This window comes from Malus domestica, chromosome 15, assembly GCF_042453785.1.
Source record: "Malus domestica chromosome 15, GDT2T_hap1".
Taxonomy (NCBI): domain Eukaryota; kingdom Viridiplantae; phylum Streptophyta; class Magnoliopsida; order Rosales; family Rosaceae; genus Malus; species Malus domestica.
In genome coordinates, this window is record NC_091675.1 from 3,984,491 (window position 1) to 4,008,317 (window position 23,827).

The 23,827-nt window shown below is 38.0% G+C and overlaps 3 protein-coding genes and 1 long non-coding RNA gene across 6 annotated transcripts; 3 read left to right on the top strand and 1 right to left on the bottom strand.

The window, feature by feature from the left end:
* Nucleotides 1-604: 604 nt before the first annotated feature.
* Nucleotides 605-6,608, bottom strand: LOC103455825 (glutamate receptor 2.8-like). Its single transcript, XM_029095042.2, has 5 exons — nt 6,117-6,608; nt 2,551-3,881; nt 2,134-2,449; nt 1,587-1,993; nt 605-1,492 (listed from the first exon to the last, which is right to left on the bottom strand). The coding sequence occupies exons 1-5, from the start codon at nt 6,412-6,414 to the stop codon at nt 884-886; spliced, it is 2,961 nt and encodes a 986-aa protein (XP_028950875.1). The 5' UTR covers nt 6,415-6,608; the 3' UTR covers nt 605-883.
* Nucleotides 4,325-7,245, top strand: LOC114821757 (uncharacterized). The gene is made up of 2 exons (XR_003769529.2): nt 4,325-4,633; nt 5,878-7,245. It is a non-coding gene; the product is annotated as an uncharacterized lncRNA (long non-coding RNA).
* Nucleotides 7,246-13,930: 6,685 nt separating this feature from the next.
* LOC103455826 (zinc transporter 4, chloroplastic-like) lies at nt 13,931-17,271 on the top strand. 3 transcript variants are annotated; one of them, XM_008395419.4, is made up of 4 exons: nt 13,931-14,245; nt 14,317-14,374; nt 14,537-15,267; nt 16,522-17,271. In XM_008395419.4, exons 1-4 carry the CDS (start codon nt 14,231-14,233, stop codon nt 16,975-16,977), a joined length of 1,260 nt encoding a protein of 419 aa, XP_008393641.2. In that variant the 5' UTR covers nt 13,931-14,230; the 3' UTR covers nt 16,978-17,271. The 3 variants fall into 3 exon arrangements, with proteins under 3 accessions (XP_008393641.2, XP_008393640.2, XP_070670533.1); XM_070814432.1 differs by having other exon boundaries at nt 14,007-14,245; nt 14,551-15,267; XM_008395418.4 differs by having other exon boundaries at nt 13,950-14,374; nt 14,551-15,267.
* A 613-nt stretch (nt 17,272-17,884) lies between these two features.
* On the top strand, nt 17,885-20,976 carry LOC103455827 (probable beta-1,3-galactosyltransferase 12). Its single transcript, XM_008395422.4, has 7 exons — nt 17,885-18,627; nt 18,899-19,051; nt 19,150-19,232; nt 19,319-19,418; nt 19,526-19,639; nt 19,815-19,957; nt 20,565-20,976. Exons 1-7 carry the CDS (start codon nt 18,197-18,199, stop codon nt 20,651-20,653), a joined length of 1,113 nt encoding a protein of 370 aa, XP_008393644.2. The 5' UTR covers nt 17,885-18,196; the 3' UTR covers nt 20,654-20,976.
* Nucleotides 20,977-23,827: the final 2,851 nt, after the last annotated feature.

Genomic DNA, 23,827 nt, shown 5'->3' on the forward strand with positions numbered 1-23,827 from the left:
TAGATCTAAAGCAATGGAGAGCAAATTTTGAGTTGTAAAGAGATAACTTTCAAGTTTCAAGGGGCAAACTGAGATCAAAATCGAGTTCCCTGTGGCAAAATGAAGTGACTTTTGAGTTTTAGAGAATAAAGTGATGACTTTTGAATTACAGGGACTAAAAAGAGATTAAAAAATCGAGTTCCAAGATGCGTGGCTAAAAATAAGTCATCTTTCTTCTAGCATATGGAATTTGGGGTCACTTAAAATTCAAGAAATGTAGTTGAGATTACTCAACACACTCATATTCCATTGCTGATTATTATATGATGAGTGAGTTGATGTATCCAATTATTGAAAGACACTTACATTAATCGAAAAATATTTGCATTTCTCTCTCTCATTTATCACCTGACATAGACACATGATAAGTTAGATAGAAATATTCCCAATTATGCTAAGTTTTTTTTCTTTTTCTAATTAAGACTTGATTGCTTAGCAAAATTGTTAGTTAATGTCATAAGTCATTAATTAAGATGAAAAACAATATAAGGAGTGTTGTAGGTCTATTTGATTGAACTGTATTTAGGACAGAGAGGGAGAGAGGCCAGCAGCAAGAGAGAGAAGAGAGATGTAATTCTGAGGTGTATTGTATCACCTCATTGTACCTTTATTTATAGTAGTAGGATAGGTTAAATCATTACCCTAATAAGATTACAACTCTAATAGGAATTTAACTACTAAAGTGAATATACAAAGATATTCCTATATACACTAGCATTTACACAATCACAATCCTAGCATTTACACAATCACAATCCTAATACAGTAGGACTGCAACATGGAGAATATATATTGACACAACAACCAATAGTTTTCTTGGAAAATGGGTATTCTAATTTAGGGTTTAGTTCTGTCGCTCACCACTTGGGGAGGAAGTTAACTCAATACCATATTCATGAGTACTACTGTCTTGGGTTACTTGACCATTGGGACTCAGATCACCACCATGCACGGAAGAATTATGAGTTCCCACCAGCTCTTGATGAACAATGTGCGGTCCAGTGGGGTCGGGAGAGCTTGATGATGACCTTGGGGGACAGCTGCTGTTTGGTGAAGATTCAGCCGCAGCAATACCATGATCACTATCTTGCAGCGTGCTCTTCCTAGAAATATCCGAAGTCAGGTCTTTTCCGTAATATACTCTTAATATTTCATGAATTCTTGTCCAAAATGAGGCTTCTGTATCTGCGCGTGTAAAGATGTAGCTATGCTCATAGAGGAATATAGCTGTAAATACGAGGATTGCTAGTGATGAAACAACACCAGCAACGATGAAGAGGCCCCAAAAGCTATCAAGACTAAGAGTGTTGGAACTTCTCACGGTGTCGGAGTTTGAACAACTTTCATTTTTCTTCAACCACTTATCTTCGATGGCCATCATTTTATCTCCCTCGTGCACTACAGTGATTGCGGTTGAAAAATCACGCGTGAGAAGCGAACCTTTTTGAAAGACCTGCATGTAACCCAACGGAAAAAAAAATATCACACATCAGAAAACATGTACTAGTTAAGGGAGAGAAGCCCAGAAAGAGAACAAGTGGACTTACAAATGCAAAACCATCAGTTTTGAATGTTTGCTCGACAATGGTATATTTTGAACAATAAGTTGAAACAAAAAGTTTCATGTAGGGCGTTTCATCAAAAGCAGCGGAAATACCTCCGTTTTCATTCCCGTCTCGAAGAAGTTTATCCAATTCTTCTCGAGAATAATAGGCCCTAAGTTTATCATCCTGAAATCCTACTTGCTTCAAAATCCCATAAACAAAAGAATTTCGTCGGTAGCCAACCTTGTCCCCATTCTTAATGAGCGTGTTTATATCAGTGACGGTTGGTTGGAGCTGCTGGACTGTTAATATTGACGTTAAACTGGCAGTATAACTTTGCGTTAGTATGAGAACAACAAAGTACCAAACGATCACCACAAATCTAGCCAAGTTGCTCAACACTAGCTCCCCTGTTTCAAAATTTCAAAACAGATACGGCATTAACGAGTCGTCAAATAAACAATTGCTTTGCTTAGTTCATAAAGTGCATATCAATTGTTTCTACAGCATCAATGATCACTAAAGAATGATTAACATGATGGGAACTTACGAGGTGCGAAAAACATGGTTGAGAAGGAGAACCAAAAGCTTGTGCCAATTTGGTGATGTGGAGGCCCCTGAAAGTCCTTGTTTTTTGGGTGTTCAAGAAACCAGACCACAAAACCAATGAAAATAAAAAAGCAGCAGCTGGTTACCCAAAGGTCCCAGGTCAAGGGCTTCAAGAACACCCAGGTGTTTTTCGCACCATTGTTTCCTTTGACAGGCACAACCATTGATACCCCCGCTTCTCTGTACGGCAATGTAAAGTCAACATACAAGGATCTATTTGCTCTAATGGTAATATCTCCAACCACAGCATCATAGTTCTGTCAAGTAAAAGTGCTAATGTTTACATAATGTCGATAGAATAAACTGTAAAATAATAGGGGAAAAATGAAAGAAGCACTCGTAGAATAAGAGTTTTTACCCCGAGAGCTACTTGATAGACCATATCATTGTAACTTCCAGCTCTTTCACCATTAGGCTCCTCAAAGGGATAATACTCATAAGCAACTGAGTACGGCAATGCCTCTATTAAAGCGTTAAAGACATCTATGCAGTATCCACTGACATTAGTTGTGCCAGTTCTAGAATCATGTTTTACAGTTACAAATTCATAATACGCTATCTTCACCGGGATTAGAATTTTTAAGGTCCCGTTCTTACTACTCTGCCAACCCCTTGGAACCAAGGTGGTGTCCCCAGGCCATATAATAGGTCCAAGATTGGATTTCGAAGTAGAATATCTGCTTGTATGTTTGTTCGATTTAATGTTTCTTACAAGTCCATTTTTGGGTGTCCAATACCCAATCCCTCTTTCCCCATTGTCGTTCACATTAATAATCTGAAACGTTGATGATTTTAGTTGCCTATTAATAAGGCTGAAATCTCCTGAAAGACCTCTGAATCTTGTACATGATAATTCTCGGACAAGTTCAGGACCACTTTGAGAGACCTCTAATCTCTCCAAACCAGTGGAATTGCCAGAATCGGTCATCTTCTGGGAGCGGAAGTTTGTTGTTCCAACCTTTTCAACTGTCATGGCTAGTGCGCAAGCAGCATCATAAGCCCACAATCCAAAAACATCCAATTTAACACTAGGGATAGCTGGATTGTCTTGTCGGAATTTTGTTTGCCATCTAGCTCTAAAACTTTCAAGCTCTTTTGTAATGGGAACATAAGTCTTTAAACCCAACACCCCTTTCATGTCATCTATGTCGACAGAAGGACTCGAGGACCTAAAACTGTTAGTCATCCCATTTGTCATTATCCAAACAAAGCCTTCATCCATCATGCCAAAGTCTTTTGCTTTTGAGAAAAACCGAGAGCCAAGAAAAAGGGACATATGCACTATGAAGACCCTGGTTCGCATTGACATCAACTTGCGTAGCTCTGCAACAATTTCCTCATCCGTGGCAGTTGAAGGAATGAAACTCCAGTAGGGCACACGAGCACCAACTGCTTGCAAAGCAGTAGTCAGGTACGGTATTACTCCCTTTCCGAACTCATTGTCAACGCTGATGGGCACTGTTTCAGTCCAACCAAAGGCTTGGATGATACTACTAATGGCTTTAACTTGAGATAAGTCATTCTGCGCAATTCGGAAAAAGTATGAACCCTGAAGAGAAGGGCTTGTTGCGGAAAATGATATTATGGGCACCTGAGCTTTATCTCCAAGCTCAATTACAAAGCTGGCTTGCATTGATGATTCTAACCCTATGATGGCTTGCACCTTCTCATTTTTTATCAAGTCTAGAGCTGTTTCAAAGGTTAAAAATAGAAATTAATTAAACTCTGATGTAACTTCAGCTAGAAATAAGCATTTCTAGAAAATTATAATGGTTGATCATGATACAAATCCAACCCAACCAGATCCGAACAAACTTGGTTCTACCCAACTAAGCCTAACTGACTAGGGTCACTTGGATGAGCCGCGTTGGAGCAATTTCAGCAAACAAAAAAAAATATGTGAATTGAAAAAGAACAAGAACAGCACGCACATGTTAGTTAACAAAACTTGAAATTTGATAGCATATATATAAAAAAGAAGTATTATAACTGTGAAACCCCACCCCCAATTTTAAAAATTGTTTTGGATCTTAATGTGTGTGCCCGTGAAGCCCACGTGTTTTAGTTTTGTCCCCTGGGGCCCAATTCCATTTCCCTCTCTTTCTTCCCTTTCCCGTGCACCTTACACCTCTCTCTCTCTCTCTCTCTCCCTCCCTCCTTCCCCTGAATCTTTCTCGGAACTCTCACTCTCTTTTACCTTTTCACCCTTTATCTCTCTCTCGAACCTCTCCCTCTCACTCCCTTTCCCAATCGAATTCACGCACACCCAAGCCACCACGACTACGGCGCAACACCACTAGCAGCTTCGTGGACTTTCTCTCACTCTCCCTCACCTCTGTGGAGTTCGGTGAAGCCCATAAACCCAGGAAAACCCTCGGCGCACCCGTGACCCTTGAACCCAGATTTCAGGCCATCTTCGTCATTTTCACGGCAAACCAAAGGTAAGGATCTTTCCTTTTTGTCTCTACCTTTGATTTCCTAGTCAGATTGTAGAGTATAGAGGAGTTTTGTCGTCGACCGGAGCAAGGAAGGCTCCGACCTTCTTCCCCGGTGAGATACCAAACCCATGCCCTTTGGGCCGTTTAGCACTCAGGCCTTAGGCCCGTTAGACCCAAACCCCAGCCCGTTTTAATTATTTATTTTCTTTCAAAAATCCAAAAGCCTTTGGGCCTGGCATTCAAGCCCAAGCCCTTATTTGTGTAGCCTAGGGCCTTCGGCCTATTCATCCTAAACCCTAAACCATTCGGGCCTTAAACCCAAAACCTTAAAACCAGTTAACCCTTTAGGCCCAACCCGGTTTGACCCGACTCGTTGATCGACCCAAACCCATTGACTTTGACCCGATCAACGCTGACCGTTGATCGTTGACTTTTCTGGTTTCGTCCTAAACCCTTCCTACTATTAAATCCGTTTATTACTTCTGTTTCCCCAAATTCAATTGTTATAATATAGTTTTATTAATTGTACAATTTATGTATTTAGGTGCAATTACTAGCAGCAATTATGTTATTCCTATTTCGTACGGCTCATCTACGATGGAGTATCTGTTAGTGAACTCCTTCTAAAATGCATGTTTTAATAGTAGAAATTCATACATGAAAAACATGATTTAATGATTTCGTTTTATAAAACGTTTTATGAGATATTATGCTTACTTAGAATATTTTGGAATATCATATTTTCTATCGAACTCATGTTCTTTGTAAGATATCTGATGGATGACGATATACTATTTAGAACATGTTTTTACACTTTTTTATAGTATAGATGATGGATAACTTTATACTATGAATATGTTTTTTAGATATATGTACCTATGTTTAAAAAGACTATATTCAATGTTTTGTGCGTAGTTAGTGGTCACTGTTCTGCCTGTTTGGCAATGATATTTATATTGGCTTCGTGCCGGGCGTAGGTTGGGCTTGTTTGGCAATTGAAGGAAGTGTTCTAAATGGCATGTTTGGCAAATGAAGGGTTCTAATTGAATAGATACTAATACTGATACCACTAGTTAGCATTATATACGAGATACGTTTTATGTTATGGCATGCTAGGGTTTTCAGAAAACCTATTACATATTAGACCATTGAGTTTTCATAAAACTTTGGGGTTAGTATGTTGATAACTGTTTTATTATATATGTATATCAACTTAGTCCACTCATGTTTGTTTTGCACCCCCTCAGAATTTAGATTTGAGGTATACGGTTGGGAATCAACACCTTTAATATTGAGCAGAAGGTTGTGACAGATCACAGACATTTAGCATCTCCAAGTGAAAGTACCGAACCACACCAAATAACATGGAAGACCCCGACCATTTGAACCAATTGGGAATCAACACCTTTAATATTTAATAGATAGTGAAACATATTTAAGAGAAGAAAAAATAACACACAAAAAAGAGAAGAGGTAGAGAAAGAACCTGCAGTAGCTGCAACAACAACATCTTCTGCAGAGTCCCTTTTGTGTAGGACCAGCCTGGTTTTGTAGCCTGCATGAGAGGCGTAGAAGTCGGCGAGGGCCATGTCAATGCAGCTCATCCCCATTTTCCCAAACCCGGTGTCCAAGTCAAGAACCACTCCCACATGTACTGGGATTAATGTTGTGTTTTGTGCCCCGACGAAGAAAATCCTAAAGAATATGAAGAAAAGAAAGACGAGTTTGATCATAGGGTTTTTTGTCATGTTTGAAAACTCTCTCTTGGAAGGTTTGGAATTCATGGCCCGGGGTGAGGGAGACTAGGAAACTTATTTATAAGATGATAGTCAGTAGGATTTTTAATATAACAACAATCAATTTGAATATTCAAACGAAGAAGAAGTGTCCCCTACTGCTGACTCGCTGACTGCTGATGAGGAGGTATTTCAAAGAAATTTCCTATTCATTTCTAAGAAACAAGTTGGTATGGTTTTTCATAATTCGAATACAAGAAAGAATTGAGTAAAGCAGTATGGTAAAGAAGAAGAGTAAGATGAAGACAAGAAAAACAGGGTTGATCATAGAATTCTTGGTCATGTTCGTATGCTCCTTTGAATGGTTTGGAATAAATTGATGGTGTCGACCATAAGGAAGTTTCCTCTTACCACTGAGTCACTAGCTGTTGATCAAGAGGGAATTTGAAGAAGCTTCATCCTCATTCTTAAGAAACAAGCGTGTATGGTTTTTCGTTTTGTATACAGGAAGAGATTTTCCTATTCATTCCTAAGAAACAAGCTGGTATGGTTTTTCATAATTCGAATACAAGAAAGAATTGAGTAAAGAATTATCTACCTCAGAAGAAAAATAAGTAATGGTGGATACAGTGAGTCAAGACAGTTTTGCCACAGCTACATTGATCCATTCGTGTTGAAGAAATGGCATCCATCAGCGGATTTGAATTTGATTCAATGAACCTTCTTCTAAACTAAAGCAGGAGACTTGGTTTATACTCTATACTCTAATGATGTTTTTATACTAAGTAGTTTTCTTGTACTTGTTTTTAAGATGGAAAATCAAGGTTGACATTCCACCACAAAACCAATTGACAATATGAAGTACTCCAACTCCTTAAACTCCCGTGAATGGGTTTGCTTAACTTTCGACGTGGAACATTTCTTCACAAAGTAAATTAATGCAACTTATGGGTTTTGCTCAAACAGTTATAATTGGCAAATGGTTAAATTTTTTGAAAGGTTTGACCAAACCTGGTAAAGAAGAAGAGTAAGATGAAGACAAGAAAAACAGGGTTGATCATAGAATTCTTGGTCATGTTCGTATGCTCTTTTGAATGGTTTGGAATAAATTGATGGTGTCGACCATAAGGAAGTTTCCCCTTACCACTGAGTCACTAGCTGCTGATCAAGAGGGAATTCGAAGAAATTTCATCCTCATTCCTAAGAAACAAGCGTGTCTGGTTTTTCGGGGCAAATCCCGATTGAGATTTCCCGCTTGACAAGGTTGATTGTTCTTGATCTTTTTGAAAGTCACTTAAAACTTGAGAACCCCAATTTAAGCATGATGGTGAGAAATCTCCCCGAGCTTGAAGTGTTATATCTTGGATTCTTGATCGGGTATACATATCAAGGAGTGACTGGTGCCAAGTGTTAGAGATTTCAATAATAAATATATAAATTATATATATACACACACACTAGCCTTTATGCACGCGCGTGCAAAAGGTATTTTTTGAATCACGGCGTGCTACACGCGACTTGCATATTTTAAATGTATTTATATGCGTAAATTGACAAAAGGAAAGTCAAATATTTGAAGTAAATGAATCACTTAAAATCATGCCAGAAGTAACCTCTCATAAACTAATTAAAGTAGCTGAATTCACATAATAAAATCGGTTTCTATAGAATTTACATTAAGAATAGAGAAAATAATATTTAATAAACAATTGATTAAAACACATTATTACTAGTCATTGTGAGGCCAAGCTCACCTCCTCCCATTTAGTGTAGATAATATCGAATGTTAAAAAAAAATTGACAATTAATTTAATCACATTATTATTCACGTGCGAAATACTTTTTTTATAACTGGCATTACACGCTTTTTAGGATGTTTTGAATGTGTTTAAAAATAAAGAAATTAATATTTAATAAACAATTGATCAGATCATATTATTACTAGCCTATTGTGAGGTTAAGTCCACCCCAAAAGGGTTTTTATCGGTAAGATGCAGTGATGTGAAAAAATTCTTGAAAACTTGTAGGTTTGTGCAACCCAGCTATTAGGCTGAAAGAGCTTCATGAGATGAGATGGGCTCCATTTCGAAATGGCGAGGTGTTCTACAGTTTGATAAATTTTGTCATTGACATTACGGTTTAAGATTTTTCCTCTTTGTTATTAAAAAAATGAAAAAATCTATTCTAATCCTTCTCTAAGATTACTTTTTGAATAAAACCTTGTTTAAGATTAAAAACTAATTCTAATCATTGGCATTTAATTGTAATTTAATATTGAATAGGTTAGAATAATTATTGAGTTTTTTGTTTGTAGGTTATATATTGATTCCAATAAACAATAAAAATGTTATTTATCATTAATAGTTATTACTAAGTTTCCGTAATAAGAAAAATCATATATTTTTTAGTGTGCGTGATTTTGTCCTTATATATGTATATGCATATACGTACGTACATACGTATGTTTAGATACTATAATTAAGTACCGATACATTCGTACCGAAAATGATGTACCGATACATTCGTATCGAAACTTACGAACCAATATTTCTATACCTATGAGTACAATAAGGTACCTAAAGTTAATAGTAATGTACCGATATATTCATACCGATACTTCCGTACCTATGAATAAAATAAGGTGCCGAAAGTTATGTATAAATTATTTTTGTTTTGTTGTTGAATTTTTTTTAATAATAAGAATTTGAATTTTGAATAAATTTGTATATATTAATATGATTGGAGCACCAAAAAAAACATTAATTATGGATGAGTAAAGAGTTTCGAATGGTAAGTTTAAAAATAAGATATGTGTTATAATTACTTAAATATGGTAAGCTTTAAAAATAGGGATTAATATTGGATTTTGAAAACCATTCAGGTTAAAATCTAAAAACAATCTTATTGAAGCCCTAAAATTTAAAAGCCTCTTAAAAGAACTCAAATTACACTAACATAGAGTACGAATTTGTCAATTTGATATATTATTATTATGATTGAGTTAATGTTTGTTTTAGCGGAAATTACCAACACCTTAAATATGATCACGAATTTGTTCTGGTATGAATGAAAGTTCGTGATCATTGCCCTACTCGGATATAGTTGGCCCAAAAAATCATTAACTTAATCATGTTTTACGAATCTTTTACGTCTAAATTGCTTTCATTGACTCATTACCAATTTTTTTACGTGTGGGAGTGGAACTTACATGCTAAATACGAGACACTAGCAAGATTATTACATAAGCTGTATGATCGGATCATATTTATGTATATTTTTACTTCAAATTCACTCGTCTTTTCTTAGTTAGTTCCTTATATTTTTGAGCTATTTATGTTATTTTTGTGTTTATAAGATCTGTTATGTAAAGAAAACAAAAATAGCACAAATAAGATCTATTTACGTTATTTTCATGACTGCTTTCTTTTATTTGCTATTGTCAATTTGCTGAGTTATGCTTTCCATATATTTATTTTAAGCACCACATGATTTCAGGTTAGTGCTTGCTTGCACACTGGAAAACTTGCTGCCTTGGTAATTTTGGTCTCTGGAGGAATTGTATTACAAATTTTGGCAGTGTGGTTGGTGAAGCAAATAGAAAACAAAAAGAAACAGAAAATGATAAAAGCAAAGAAACAGGCAGACAAAATGGATTAGTGGAAGAATAAAATATAAGAAGCAGTTAAGTGGAGGGGGAGTTGAGCACGGGGGGAATAAACAAAGAGGGTACTGACAGAAAATAAAAAAGAAAAGGAAATAAGAAGCAGCTTATAGCTGCCTTGGCGGGTCAGCAGCAAGAGGGGGGGATTGGTGGAAGGCAGAGAGCTGCCTTTAGCAGCGAGACTGACAGTCCACAGAAGGAAAGAATAGGGGCTGCCATTTGGCAGCTTGAGCAAGGACTGGTCAGCAAGTCAGTAACGAAAGGGAGAGATTAGGTGCTGCCTTTGGCAGCAAGAGACTGGCGCAGCCAGAGGTTAGTCAAAGTGGGCAGCGTGGGGAGAGATTGACGCGGGGAGAGAAGGCTGGACGAAGAGACAGCTGCCTTGCGGCAGCAGAAAACCGAGAAGGCACGGGCAGCACAGAAAACTGTGCGGACAGAAGTCAGAGGGAGAGAACCGAGAGCTCTTGCTGCTCTTGGCAGCGTGAAACAAGGTGACGTGCAGAGGCGGTGGGCAGGAAAGGAAAGCTGCCCTACTGAGGGCAGAACCAGCGTGAGAGCACGGACAGAAACAGAAACAGCAAGCTTCTACTCTTTCGGTTAAAACTTTCCAACTTATGTTTAATTTCTGGTTTAATTTGATAATAATGTGTAACTAAATTTATTTTGGCTAGAAGTTAATTCAAGCCATGAATATATTTGTAATATGAATTGATTACCTTCAGTTGTGATTTCTGAGTTGTGATTTAATTTGCTTAACTGCTTGATTTATAACTTATTTTTGTATGTCGATTAAGGATGCATACTTAATTTACATGCATGAATTTGATGCTAGAATATAAGTGAATTTCACCTAATCGTTATGAACTTATATTCACAAGTAGTAAAGGTTGCTAGTCACAATCACGTTAAGTAAATTCTTGGCATAAGTTTCATGCAAATCATAGTAACGAGTGTCTCGTCAATGCTTATGTTTTTCATAGAACTTAATGATTCTTGCTTGTATCTCTATTATGCAATTCATGTAGGGAACTTGTAGGGAATGTTTTGGGTTGTCGTATGCAATCATCCAACCCAATAACTTGTGGAAAAACTGAAGGTTAATTAGTGCAATTCACGGTTAATTTGGGGCATTGAGATTTACAATTTATTGAAAGAACAACTGAAAAATCAATTTAGGTTGCATATGTGTCATGTGTGGAGAAGAACCTTCTAGCTAGTCCGTCATCTATCCTTTCACCTTAATTTCATGTTTTTGTCAATTCTGTAATTTAATTAAGTTTAATTTACTTTTCATCAAAACCAAACACCCATCCATTATTAAATTATATTTTTTTGTTAGTTTTCTTTATTGTTAGTCTTTTAATTTAATTTTCGTCCATTTCAGTTCCTAGTGTCTAATTTGATTGTTTTCATTATTTTAAGTCATTCTAAGTGTGTTTCGAGTTATTAGAGTTTTTAGCCTAGTTTTGTGTCATTGAGTCTTGTTTAATATTTTTAAATTAATTTAGAATAGATTAGCAATCCCTCCTAATCCCCGGCCTAGAACGATACCCTACTTACATCTATACTACAATTGTCAAAAAGAGGGTTTAATTTGTGTGTCAAGTAATTCTCGCATCACTGTATTAAATTGAGATTTTAAAAGATTTAATGGAGTTATAAATTCTCACCAAATCTCAAGGTAAGTAGGTGAAGGATCCTTTTAAAAATCTACCAAAATTCATAACATTTAAAAACCTTTTTGTTGCAGTCATATTTTGAATAGAAATGTGATTGTGTAAATCCTAAGGAATCTGGGATTGTATCTTATATTCCTATTAGAATTATATTACCTATTAAATGTTGTAATACTAAAGGGAAATGTTTTACCCTTCCTACTACTATAAATAATGGCAGAATAGAGTGAATCAAACACACCTCACAATTAAATCAATTTCTCTTCTATCTAATAGTGGCCGGCCCCCTCTCTCTCTAAACTCTAGATCGTTCAATCAAATAGGCTTACAACACTTTTCAAATATTTACTATAAAAAAAAAACTTTTTAACGTCCAGACACGGAGCAGAACAATACATATCATTATACAAATATACAGTTGGAGGGACATTTGAAAACAAAAAAAATTTCCTCCAATTTTATAATAACATGTGGTGTTCCGCCCTATATCCTGAGCACACTGAAGAATCTCACAAATTTGTGATTGACTTCACCCGAAATTTATGAATTTTCAGACTTTACTTGTAACACCTTTCTAATGCTTGTATATACATTGTATCGAGACTCTCAAATTCTCAATTAGTCTTGTGTAATTTGAAAGCTAATGTGCATATGTAACAAAGAATTTTTTTTTGTCTAAGTGGGTAACTGGTAAGTTCCAAACGCAAAACTCAAAATAAAAATTCAAGCAAAACAAAGTCGTTTTGTACATACAACAATATTCTATGCTTACCAGTGAGAGATATAAACTTAGGCTACATAATAAGCGAGCAGTTATAATTAGATATTGAACCTACCGACAAAGTAAGTTTGATCATAAAACCTCTAAAGGTTTTGACTCAAAGAAAAAATGTGACTACAATGACACGCAGAATACGTGCAGGAAAAGAGCCCAAAATTGTTTAATAATATAGTCTTAAACAAAAAAGTGACAAAAACACTTTAGCATTTGAGCATTATAATCAAAACTGTTCATTATCTTTATCATTATTTAAAAATTATATCAGCAAAAAATCATTCAATTTAAAGATCAGTACATGGTAAACCAATTAACGGTCTTGATAACAAGTACATTTCTTATGATGAACCATTTATTTGTTTTGTGCATATTAATAGCTAAAAGATCTTCAAATTGAGTAATTTTTTGCATATATCATATTTAGGCGATAATAAAGAAAAATGAACGATTTCAATTATCATGTTTGTATAATAAGAATTCATAAATCGTAAGTAGAATAACAAGTGAATGATTCTAATTATGATATTTATATGATAAAAGTTCATAAATCGTAACTGAAATAACAGTCAGTCTCCAAAAAGACACAAGCCGGAACCTGTTTTCCTCACAAGCCTAAGGGCTCGTTTGGATGTGCTTTTAAAATGACTGAAAGCGTTTTAGAGAAAATATTTTTAGGTTACAAAAGTACTTTAAGTGCTTTTTGCAAGAAGCATTAGTTACGTGCTTCTTCCAGGAAGCACTTTAAGTGATTTTCCATGATTTTCTTGCATTTTTACTAAGGAGTGGTTCCAAAAATATTTTCATCAAAAGCGCTTTTAGTTATTTTAAAAACACATACAAACGAGCTCTAAATCGTTCGCGAATCATCTCACAGACTCACACTCATCTATATATAGCAACTCACCATCTTTTTAATTTACTTTTAGAGTAAATTGTAGCTATGGTCCCTTAACTTTAATTCAATTGGAGCAATGGTCCCTCAACTAAAAATCTATTATCTTTGGTCCCTCAACTTATCAAAACGTGAAGCTATGGTCCCTCAACTAAAAATCCATTACCATTGGTCCCTGAACTTTAATTCAAGTGGAGAAATGGTCTTTTAACTTTAATCCAATTGTAGCAATGGTCCTTACAATATAACTCGTTTTGACAAATTTTTTGACATAGTTGACGAAAAGAACCATAATTATACACTTTGATGAGTTGAGGGACCCTAATTATATAAATGGTCATTCCAACATAGCTTATTTTGACACAATTTTGACAAAATTGATGAAAATGACTATAGCTACACATTTTGATAAGTTAAGGGACCAATGGTAATGAGTTTTTAGTTGAAGGATTATTACTCCAATTTAATTAAAATTGAGGGACCATTTGTACAATTTACTCTTTACTTTTACCTTCCAAAAATGTGCGATAAATGTCGACACTCTCCCGCGCGCTCGTACTTTAGCACGAAGTCGCGACCCCAACGCCTCCACCTCTCTCGCGCTCCCTCCCTTTCGTCCAAAAGTGACGACAGTCTCTCTCTCTCTCTCTCTCTCTCTCTCCCTCCATCTCCTCTCTCTGTAATATTTGTATATATCTCTCTCTCTCCCAACACGCCATGACCGAACTCGTCTCCTCCGCCTGATCGAAAGAAATCAACTCTATCGGGATTCGTGTTCGGCAATCAGATCATCAGTTTTCACAAGATTCTATCTTTTATAAAACCCAGGAAAACAAAACCCACATACTACTATTCCCATGTTGTTCATTGAGGTTCTCTCTCTCTCTCTCGATTTCCCCGTTTCTCTGCAATTCTCTGATTCAAACGCTGCGTTTTTGTGTAGGATCTCTGGCCCTTGCTCTGCCCTCCAGGTTTCCTGGAAAAGTCTCGGCTTTTCAAAGGTAATTACTAATTAATTTCATCTTCCACTCCGAAAATCCCAATTGGGATTTCTGAAATCGAATTAAATTAATATTAAACCCTAATTAACAAATTAAAGAACAAGAACAAGTCTCGAGTTTCTAAAATCTGTTTTGTTTTTGCAATTCTGTTGCTCAAAACAGAGTCCCTTTTGCAGTCCATGTCCAACACGAGCTGCGAGAGCGCGGAGCTCGAGGCCTGCCGCGACGAGTCGGCGGCGCTCGTCCTCAAGCTAATCGCTGTCGCCTCGATTCTCGTCGCAGGAGTCGTCGGAGTCGCAATTCCCCTAGTCGGTAGGAACCGCAGCTTTCTTCGCACCGACGGCAGCCTCTTCGTCTCCGCCAAGGCCTTCGCCGCCGGCGTAATTCTTGCCACCGGGTTCGTCCACATGCTTTCGGGCGGGTCAGACGCCCTGAACAACCCCTGCCTACCCGAATTCCCCTGGACCAAGTTCCCCTTCTCCGGTTTTTTCGCCATGATGGCCTCGCTTGCCACGTTGCTCGTTGACTTTGTTGGGACCCAGTATTACGAGAGGAAACAGAGGAAGGCACGGCCCGCCGAGAACCAGGTACGCGTCGGGTCGGATGACCCGGAGATTGTGGCGCGTGTGGGTCCGGGGCAGCCGGCGAAAGAGTGGAATGGGATTGTGTTTGGGGAAGAGGAAGGCGGAGGGATGCACATTGTGGGGATGCATGCGCACGCGGCGCACCATAGACACAGCCACGCGCATGGGCAGGTAGCATGTGATGGGCACGTGACGAGGGAACCCGAACAGAGCCACGGGCACGATTCGCACGGACACGGGCACGGACATTCTCACGGGTTCGGGGATGATGACGAGGATGGTGGTGTTCGGCACGTCGTCGTTTCCCAGGTATTACGGCCTTTACATTTGTTTGCGCGTAAATTATTGCTCTTTAATGTGGCGCTGAAAAGAATGTAGCTTTTTTAACTTTTGTGGCTTAGGGTGTTTCGCTTGTCTACTTCGCACAGTAAAGGCAAGTGCATTTTTGTTCGCCACCATCGAATGTCAATTTAACTTCGAGATTTATGTAATTTCGAGATTTATATTTATCTATTATATAAATTTTGAAATTTAAATCTATTAAAAGGTAATAAATAAGACAGTGAACTTCAGTGGAATGAGTAATAACATTTTGTAAAGGTTATGTGTCATTTTGCCACGTGTCATGTGAAACTATCTACTAATCTTGGTCGAGTGGGCCTACTCATGGTAATGGTGTTCTTGGAGGTCAAAGACTCAAAACATGAACTGAAAGGTATTAACCTTTGTGGTTATGGTGACACATTCACTATTTGGATTGATTTGGGCAAGTTCTCTCTCTAATTTAAGGGCCATGAATCAATCGCATTTACTGAGCTAATCTTAGTAATGAATGTCTACTTGTATGTGCAACTGATTTTAGTAATGTTCTTTATTTAAAAATATAAACGCTTAAAAAAGAAAGCAAAATAATAAAAATAAGAACGGCATCTCGAATATAAAAGTTAATCTCATTAAGTTGATTAAACCTCTCAAACTTTTTCATGCCGATGGCATCCATGTGGAAGGATATGGGCAGTTGAGATTGGAATTGTCTGGTCCGGGTTTTAATTTCTTTCCTCTGTTGCCTCTAATAATATGAACAAAAATTTTGTTTAACATAGCATTGTGCTAAATTACTAAACATATATATATATATATATATATATATATATATATATATATATATATACAGGGAGCTTAAGGGGAGGGATCCCCATTTTTTTTGAAAAAATGGGGACACGCTCCCCACCGTTAGATTGACTTTAATGAAATTGTGTGGTTGAGATTAAAACACAGGCCATAGAATCTCAACCACAGGATTTCATTTAATTCAAATCCAACGGTGGGGAGCGTGTCCCCATTTTTTTTGAAAAAATGGGGATCCCTCCCCTTAAGCAATTCCTATATATATATATATGCATCTGAAATATTATGTCGTCATACTATCTTTGAGTATGAGTTATTGAAATTTCATCTTGTTTATTAAATGTTAGGATCAGTTACGCTCGTTGACTAATCTAGACATTCATGCTTGTGGGTGGATTGTTAGTGTAGAGGTGTTATATATTGTTTTTTGTGCAGATTTTGGAACTTGGGATTGTATCACATTCAGTGATCATAGGCTTATCACTGGGAGTTTCAGAGAGCCCATGCACCATAAGACCCTTGGTTGCAGCATTGTCATTCCATCAGTTCTTTGAAGGTTTTGCACTCGGAGGCTGCATATCTCAAGCACAATTCAAGACCCTATCAGCAACCCTAATGGCCTGCTTTTTTGCCGTCACAACTCCGCTCGGGATAGGCGTTGGGACTGCCATTTCCTCATTCTACAACCCGTACAGTCCGGGAGCTTTGGTCGCAGAAGGCATCTTGGATTCCATGTCGGCCGGAATTCTGGTGTACATGGCCTTGGTTGACCTAATTGCTGCTGATTTTCTAAGTAAGAGGATGAGATGCGATTTCAGGCTCCAAGTTGTATCTTATTGCTGTCTCTTTGTTGGAGCGGGATTGATGTCATTACTTGCAATTTGGGCTTAATTAGTTTCTTTGTTTTTTGGTTGGTTAATGTTTTAGTAATCCAAGTGAAATTTTGAAATTCTTTCCACTTGGTTTCTGTGATAGGGAAGAGAGGTGAGAGATTAAGAGGGGGATTTTCCTACATGCTTGCAGATTAGTTGTAGTCTTTCTAATTGTTACGGCTCAAATGTAATATAGAATCTCCATTACCTTTCTCAAAAAAACAAGAAAACAAAACAAAGTGTCTCTAATGCAATTCTTCTCCACCCTTTCAGGGCTGAGAAGAAAATTTATTGAGGCATTTCAGCCTAGGCATCATCGTGTGATTCATCAATACTATGGATCGAACCTAGAACATGCCGTATGAAATACGAGTCTGGAATTCGTCCCAACAACTAGGCCACCATCTACTATTGAAAATTGATTTTATTTATTTAATTTTCAGTCCAAACTACATTCACTAATCTAATGATTCTTAAAACAATTTAACTTATCTTTTTTTTTAATTAATTAACTTTAGAAAATTGGCTAAGATAAATTTAAAAATCACAATGGTGAAAACTTAGTATTCACAAATTTGTGTATCTATCATTTTTAGCCGGTTTTTAATTATGTTCCGTGTGATACGTACAACTCATATCAATAACATGTCGATTGTATTATGTCATTGATACATCATCAAGAATATCATGTTAAGCTTGTATTTTGTAAAAAGACATTTTGCACCGAGATATATGTGAATAATATGTCATTGATACAGCATCAACAGAAAAAACAAAGAAAAACTAATGAAAATGACTTGAAAACTTTGAGTTTGAATGATAATGACAAAATAAATGGTAAAATAAATAGTACAAAATTTAATTTTTTTAGTGTAAAAATGTAACTTTTCGTTAAAAACTACGAACTTGTTGTTAAAACTCCAAAAAAAACCAACCGTCTTGCACAGAGAAGAGAACTCTGGAAGAAGAAACTGAAAAATGGAAAACCAGTTGGAGTTGGTAATGAAAAACCAAAACTGATAGAAAGAAAAGTAAATGAAAAAAAACCCCAAAAAGAAGGAAGGCAAAGGGAAACTGAAAGGGACTTGAATGGTGACTTCCAACCTCAAATTTCTTTCAACTCACCGAAAGTTTCAGACTTTGCAACTGAATAATAGATTGCGACTTGAGTCTCACTCTTCACCCTCTAACCCTGAGATCTAGGAAACCTCACTCACAAACTGTTCCAAGTGATTAAAATGCCACTCTTTTTCCACCGCCAATCTTCTCTCCCCACCGCCACCGCCACCGCCACCTCCCCCTCCTACTCCTCCAAGCTCCTCAAGCCCCTAAAGCCCCATCCTGCCACTGTCCCCACCCGCACTCCCCTGCCCATTATCGTCTTTTCACTCGTCTCCCTCTTCATCGGCCTTGCCGGAACCATCTTCGCCATCGCCGCCTTCCGCCGCCCTACCCCCATTCCCATTTTCCGATGCGGCAAATCGGACGACACTTTCCGGGGGTTCTACTCTCTGTCGAAGTCTCGGCAGGCCGGGGATAAAAATGGTGGCTTGGTTGATCGGCCCAAGCTTCTTGGGCTCGTCGGAATTCAGACCGGGTTCGGCTCGGCCAATCGCCGTGCAGCGTTGCGGAACACTTGGTTTCCTTCCGGCCCAGATGGCCTTTTGAGGTAAATTTCAGTTTTTTGCAGTATAGTTACTAAATTTTGCAGTTAATCTGATTGGTTTCGATCAAATTTTGTCAAGTTACTAAATTTATAGTTTATGTACACTTGTTTGATATCACTTCTGGGTTTTGTATGATCAATTGCTGGGGCTGATCTTGATTAATTTATTGATTTTGATTAGCTTAACAAAGATTAAGATCAACAATCTGGCTCTGATTGAAATGTCTTTTAGCTCCTTTTATTGGGAGAGTAAATTTATGCCTTTACCTTGTAGGTTGGAACAAGCTACTGGTTTAGCATTTAGGTTCGTTATTGGGCGATCGAAAGACTCAAAGAAGATGGCAGAGCTTCAGAAAGAGATCGATAAGTACAGGGACTTTTTGGTTATTGATATCAATGAAGAATATCCAAACCTTCCATGGAAAACGTAAGATTTGTCGGTTTTATTGAAGTTTTTGTCACGTTGATGATGGATTTGTGTTCTTGGCAGTTCATGTCATATTGCTTTCTCACGCTGTTTCGCAGGTTGGCGTTTTTCAAATCAGGATTTCAACTTTTCGAAGCAGATTACTACGTCAAAGCCAATGATGACATTTATTTGCGTCCAGGTATATTATAGTGCCTGACTATATGCTGTCATGAAGCCGTGAATATGAATGCATTGGAATTTACTGATGTTTCCATAATTTTCCAGATCGACTAGCAACACTTCTAGCCAAGGAACGAACACATCCACAAACCTACATTGGATGCATGAAGAAAGGACCAGTAGTCACTGACCCTAAAATGAAATGGTTTGTTGGTTTTCAACTTGTTATCCCAGAGTGTTTACCTTTGTGCTCGGTTTACATTTTTTTGTAATAATCCGTCCATCTGTTATTCATCAATTATGTCCGTTCAGGTATGAGAAATCAGGACATCTAATCGGGAATGAATACTTTCAGCATGCTTTTGGTCCTATTTATGTTCTGTCTGCAGAGGTGGTAGCATCATTGGCAATCGCTAGAAATAGCAGGTCAGCCACCTGTTTTTATTCGTGTTTTCTTTATGTCAGTCTTTGCCTCGTTTCAAAAAAAAATTATATATTGATATTTAGAACCCCCATGTGAAATATGGCTTAGGCTTTAGTTTTAGCTTCTCATTCGCTATGGACGTCCCTTTGTTTGATAGATGTATTTCCCGTCTTTCAGTTTGAGAATGTTTAGCAATGAGGACGTCATGGTTGGATCATGGATGCTTGCTATGAATGTCAATCATGAGGATAATCGGGCATTATGTGACCCTCGCTGCACACCTACATCCGTTGCAGTCTGGGACATCCCAAAATGTTCAGGTACTTTATCCAACAGATCATATCGTTACAGTCACAGATATAAAAACAAAAAAAAAAAAAAAAAAAAAATGTATATAAAAAAAAAAACCTCCTAGTTATACTGTAAATTTGAAAGACCAATTGTTGATTTCTGGTATGATCATGTACATAGACAGAGGCTTATGTTATCCTTTAATGAGAAAACTGGTGCAATAATTCTTCTTTCCGTCGAATATAGTCCATACCCTTTGGCTTGAGTCATAGATTAATATAATACTTAAACCTTTGAAAAATATAATGTGATATGTGAAGTAATCTCTCGAATGCTCTTTAAACAGGATTATTGGCCAGTATTTTCCTTACAAAGAAACTTTACCTAGATCTCTTGATCTGGGGCCTTTGTGATAAGAAATACCAGACTCAAATCTTGGATATAGCGAATGAAAAGCACTAAATGTCTTGTTTACCAAAGAATTTGATTGTTCAAATAATAATGTCTGATAGTTTTGAACAGACCACCTGGCTTCTTCTATGTGTACTGTGTTGAATTAGTCAACATAGAAGTGTTTTGAAAAGGGTTTTTATCGGTAAGATGCAGTGATGTGAAAAAATTCTTGAAAACTTGTAGGTTTGTGCAACCCAGCTATTAGGCTGAAAGAGCTTCATGCGATGAGAATGTGCTCCAAAAGTCCGACTCTGCTTCCTGATGACGGATAATGAACTATGGCACAGTGCCCTCCAATGCCGGTAATAGAGGAAGATCAGATGGCTCCACTGACAGAATCTCGTTTCTTAGAAGATAAAATGAAGTCACCTGGAGCCAGCTATGGAGAACTTACTCTCAAAGTATTTATCCATTCATCGGTTCTTGTTGTACAAGTGACGTATTATTAACTGAGCATTTTTCCTAGCCCGCTTCGACTTAGGCAAATCTAAATGTAATCTTGGATTCCACTAAATATGTACAATACCAGTAATACAAGAAATACATGAATATACCAGTGCTAAATTTGTGCAGAAGACATGGATTTGAAGACTGATATGTTGGTGTTGCAATTGTCCTGTAACTTTGTCCAGGTTCTATTTTATAACATATAGAAGTTGACACTATTGATTTTGTCATGGAAACTCGAAATGATACCATTTTCCCTCAAAAACAGAACTCTAGCTATAACATTAGAACACGAGAAATGTTATGATCAGTTGCTCGCGTGATTACTCTTGGTTGTTCTTACTTTGTGAGTCTCATAATTGTGAATGACTAGAATCACCTCCACTATCGCACTTTAGTTTCACAAGCATAATTGCCGAGAATAACCCCTACGGTCGTGCGACTGATATCACGACTGTGATAGCTTGACCAACTTGATGATCACTCCCAAAGGTAACATGCCTCTACATCGAAGTTTTTCTCAGTGAGAAATGACAATCCCGTCCACTTTGGAAGGGCTTGTCCCTTTTATACGACATCCACCTCCACTGTTTGAAGTCGTCCAACTACCCCAAACACGGACCATCGGATCCGTTTACAAAAAAGGTCAAGAGAAAATCAACGGTTGTACACAGGACAAGTGATACATGTCAGCCGCACAGAATCACGAATCCTTCTCTTACTCCCAAATCTGACTCCGATTCCTCAGTTTCAGTTACGACTTCACCCGACATAAATACGCTCACGTCAAGTCATCACCTCGGGTCCACGTCTTCCTACGTGGCACAGTCCTGCCAGCGTGGTACGTGCTTTACTCCCCCATTTATAATCCACTTGTTTTCGCTTTTTCACGCACATACTCTGCTCTCTCTCATCAGAGTCCCAGCGCATGGAAGCAGCTGCCCCAAAGTCTCCTCCGCCGGAGTCTGCCATCTCCGTCAAGATCGCCGGAAAGTTGCCGGAGCTCATTGACGAGCTCTTGCCGGAGATTCCCATTAAAGAAGAGTTGATTGAGGAGGTCATGCAAGAGCTCTACAAGGAGATAACCGCCGGTACCACCACCACTACAGCTACTTCTGATTGCACCAAACCGTCTTCACCGGCGGCGACATTTCCGACGCCGTCTCTGGTGGTCGGGAATGGGAAGAGCGAGAGCTGCGGGGCGTCGGTTTCTGACTCGGCGTCAACCGTGATGGCCGGCGTCGAGTTTGTCAGGCCCGCCAGAAAAACCGGGGGATCGCCGGAGAATGGGGCGTGTACGAGTGAATGCGGGTGGAGTAATAATGGGATGGTAGTTGGGAAGGAAGGAATGGACGGCTGTGATCATGCAGGGGAGGTTGATGATGAATGGCTGGAGAGAGTGCTGATGAGCACGTGGGGCCCGGTAGATCTTGATCCATGGCTCTGATGATCAATTGGATGTTTTGTTGTTGTAGAAAGTGTCCGTACATATCAAATTAATAGCTTGAATAGAGAGTTTTATTAAGAGTAGAAAGGAAGCTTCAAGACTCAAAATAGTAAAAAACTAGTCTTATTTATGAAATGTAAGTGTTTGGATCCAAATTTACACCATCGGTCTGTTTAATCAAGAACGTTGAGTAAGCATAGTTCTCAACCGTTGGATGGAAAAGTGAAAATATTTTTGTTAAAAGATAATATTATGGTTTTTATCATAATAATCTTTTAATACGAATTATCTGCATCTTTTTAAACCAAATAAATGGGATGCAAATCATAACCTCAACGTAGAGGCAAGCAGAACAATCCAAGTTAATTTGGATTTGTTAGCAGTGTATTATGTGAATTAGAGCAGCTTGGCTTGGACTCTTCACGTGGCATAACATGGATCTGCAAGTTTTGGATAATGGTGAATAGAAAACCTAAGTAGGTTAGGTTGTTTAATGGATGTTGTCAGACGGATAGGCTTTTGGATGTGTGATGGGTTAGGTTTTTATTAGCTTTGAAAAGTCAACCATTTGAAGATAGACTTTAAGCCTATGCCACGGATCAGTTTGAGTTTTAGTTGGACTCCACAATTATCTAGCCGTGTCAAGCAAATATCAACCCTATAAATACAAGGCGCTATGCAACGTAAAAGAGGATCTCCAACTCAACACACAAACTGCCTTGTGTAAACCCTCGCTCTACGCGAAACCTTTTAAACATCTTGAGATTTTTTATTTTCTTTTTTTCGCCAACACGTCTTCAGTTTGGATAAATAGCACTGTGAAAGCAACCGGCGAACATCTTCAGTTTGGATAAACAGCACTGTTGCCGTAGAATTAGCCGATCGTGAAGCACCTTCAGTTTGGATAAACAGCACTGCGACAGGGCCTACTGGTTATCTATCCAAGTCTCGGTTGAGAAGGATTTTTGAATCCTTATTGGCAGAGGTCATCTCATTAGCCTTCTCGGCGAAGTAAGGTGTTACAAGTTACTACATTCGGCACATTGAAAGCCGAATTTGATATTGAACTTCACAAAGCTAGCAGCCTTGTCTTCAAGCTTTAGAACCCGAAGGCCGAGACGTGTTCCTTCCTCAGCCGCAGTCGCAAGATTAAGAAGTCAGCAGCGCACCCAACGCAACATCAACAAATTTTACTTCTCGGCTGAGCTCGATCGACGAGTTGGCACGCCCCGCACACAACCGAATGACGTAGTTAGCTTATTAATTACTCGGCTTGCGCACCACGTAGGCTTGGTAGTTTTTAAGGTCAACAGTAAGTCAAGTCAGTTGGCCCGTAATAATACATTCTGATTGTGCCGTCGTAAATTATAGCAGTTGAAGAAAATAGTAATCTTATTAAGATATAGTCTTACCTGCAATAATGCATTCTGGTTGTGCCATCGTAAATTATAGCAGTTGAAGAAAATAGTAATCTAATTAAGATATAGTCTTACTCTGTTTTCATGTGGATGTTGTGTGTGAAATTGTGGTGAATCTGATGTCTAAACCCCAA

Bases quoted from the DNA above. Each gene is read 5' to 3' on its own strand.
- LOC103455825 (XM_029095042.2), bottom strand. From the start codon at position 6,414: ATGAATTCCAAACCTTCCAAGAGAGAGTTTTCAAACATGACAAAAAAC. The intron at 3,882-6,116 runs GTTCTTTCTCTA...CCTTTGAAACAG, and splicing joins TGTTGTTGCAGCTACTGCAG to CTCTAGACTTGATAAAAAAT. The intron at 1,493-1,586 runs GTAAGTCCACTT...GGTTACATGCAG, and splicing joins AAACTGATGGTTTTGCATTT to GTCTTTCAAAAAGGTTCGCT.
- LOC103455826 (XM_008395418.4), top strand. From the start codon at position 14,231: ATGTTGTTCATTGAGGTTCTCTCTCTCTCTCTCGATTTCCCCGTTTCT. The intron at 14,375-14,550 runs GTAATTACTAAT...TCCCTTTTGCAG, and splicing joins AAAGTCTCGGCTTTTCAAAG to TCCATGTCCAACACGAGCTG. The intron at 15,268-16,521 runs GTATTACGGCCT...TTTTTTGTGCAG, and splicing joins GGCACGTCGTCGTTTCCCAG to ATTTTGGAACTTGGGATTGT.
- LOC103455827 (XM_008395422.4), top strand. From the start codon at position 18,197: ATGCCACTCTTTTTCCACCGCCAATCTTCTCTCCCCACCGCCACCGCC. The intron at 19,233-19,318 runs GTATATTATAGT...ATAATTTTCCAG, and splicing joins TGACATTTATTTGCGTCCAG to ATCGACTAGCAACACTTCTA. The intron at 19,640-19,814 runs GTCAGCCACCTG...CCCGTCTTTCAG, and splicing joins GCAATCGCTAGAAATAGCAG to TTTGAGAATGTTTAGCAATG.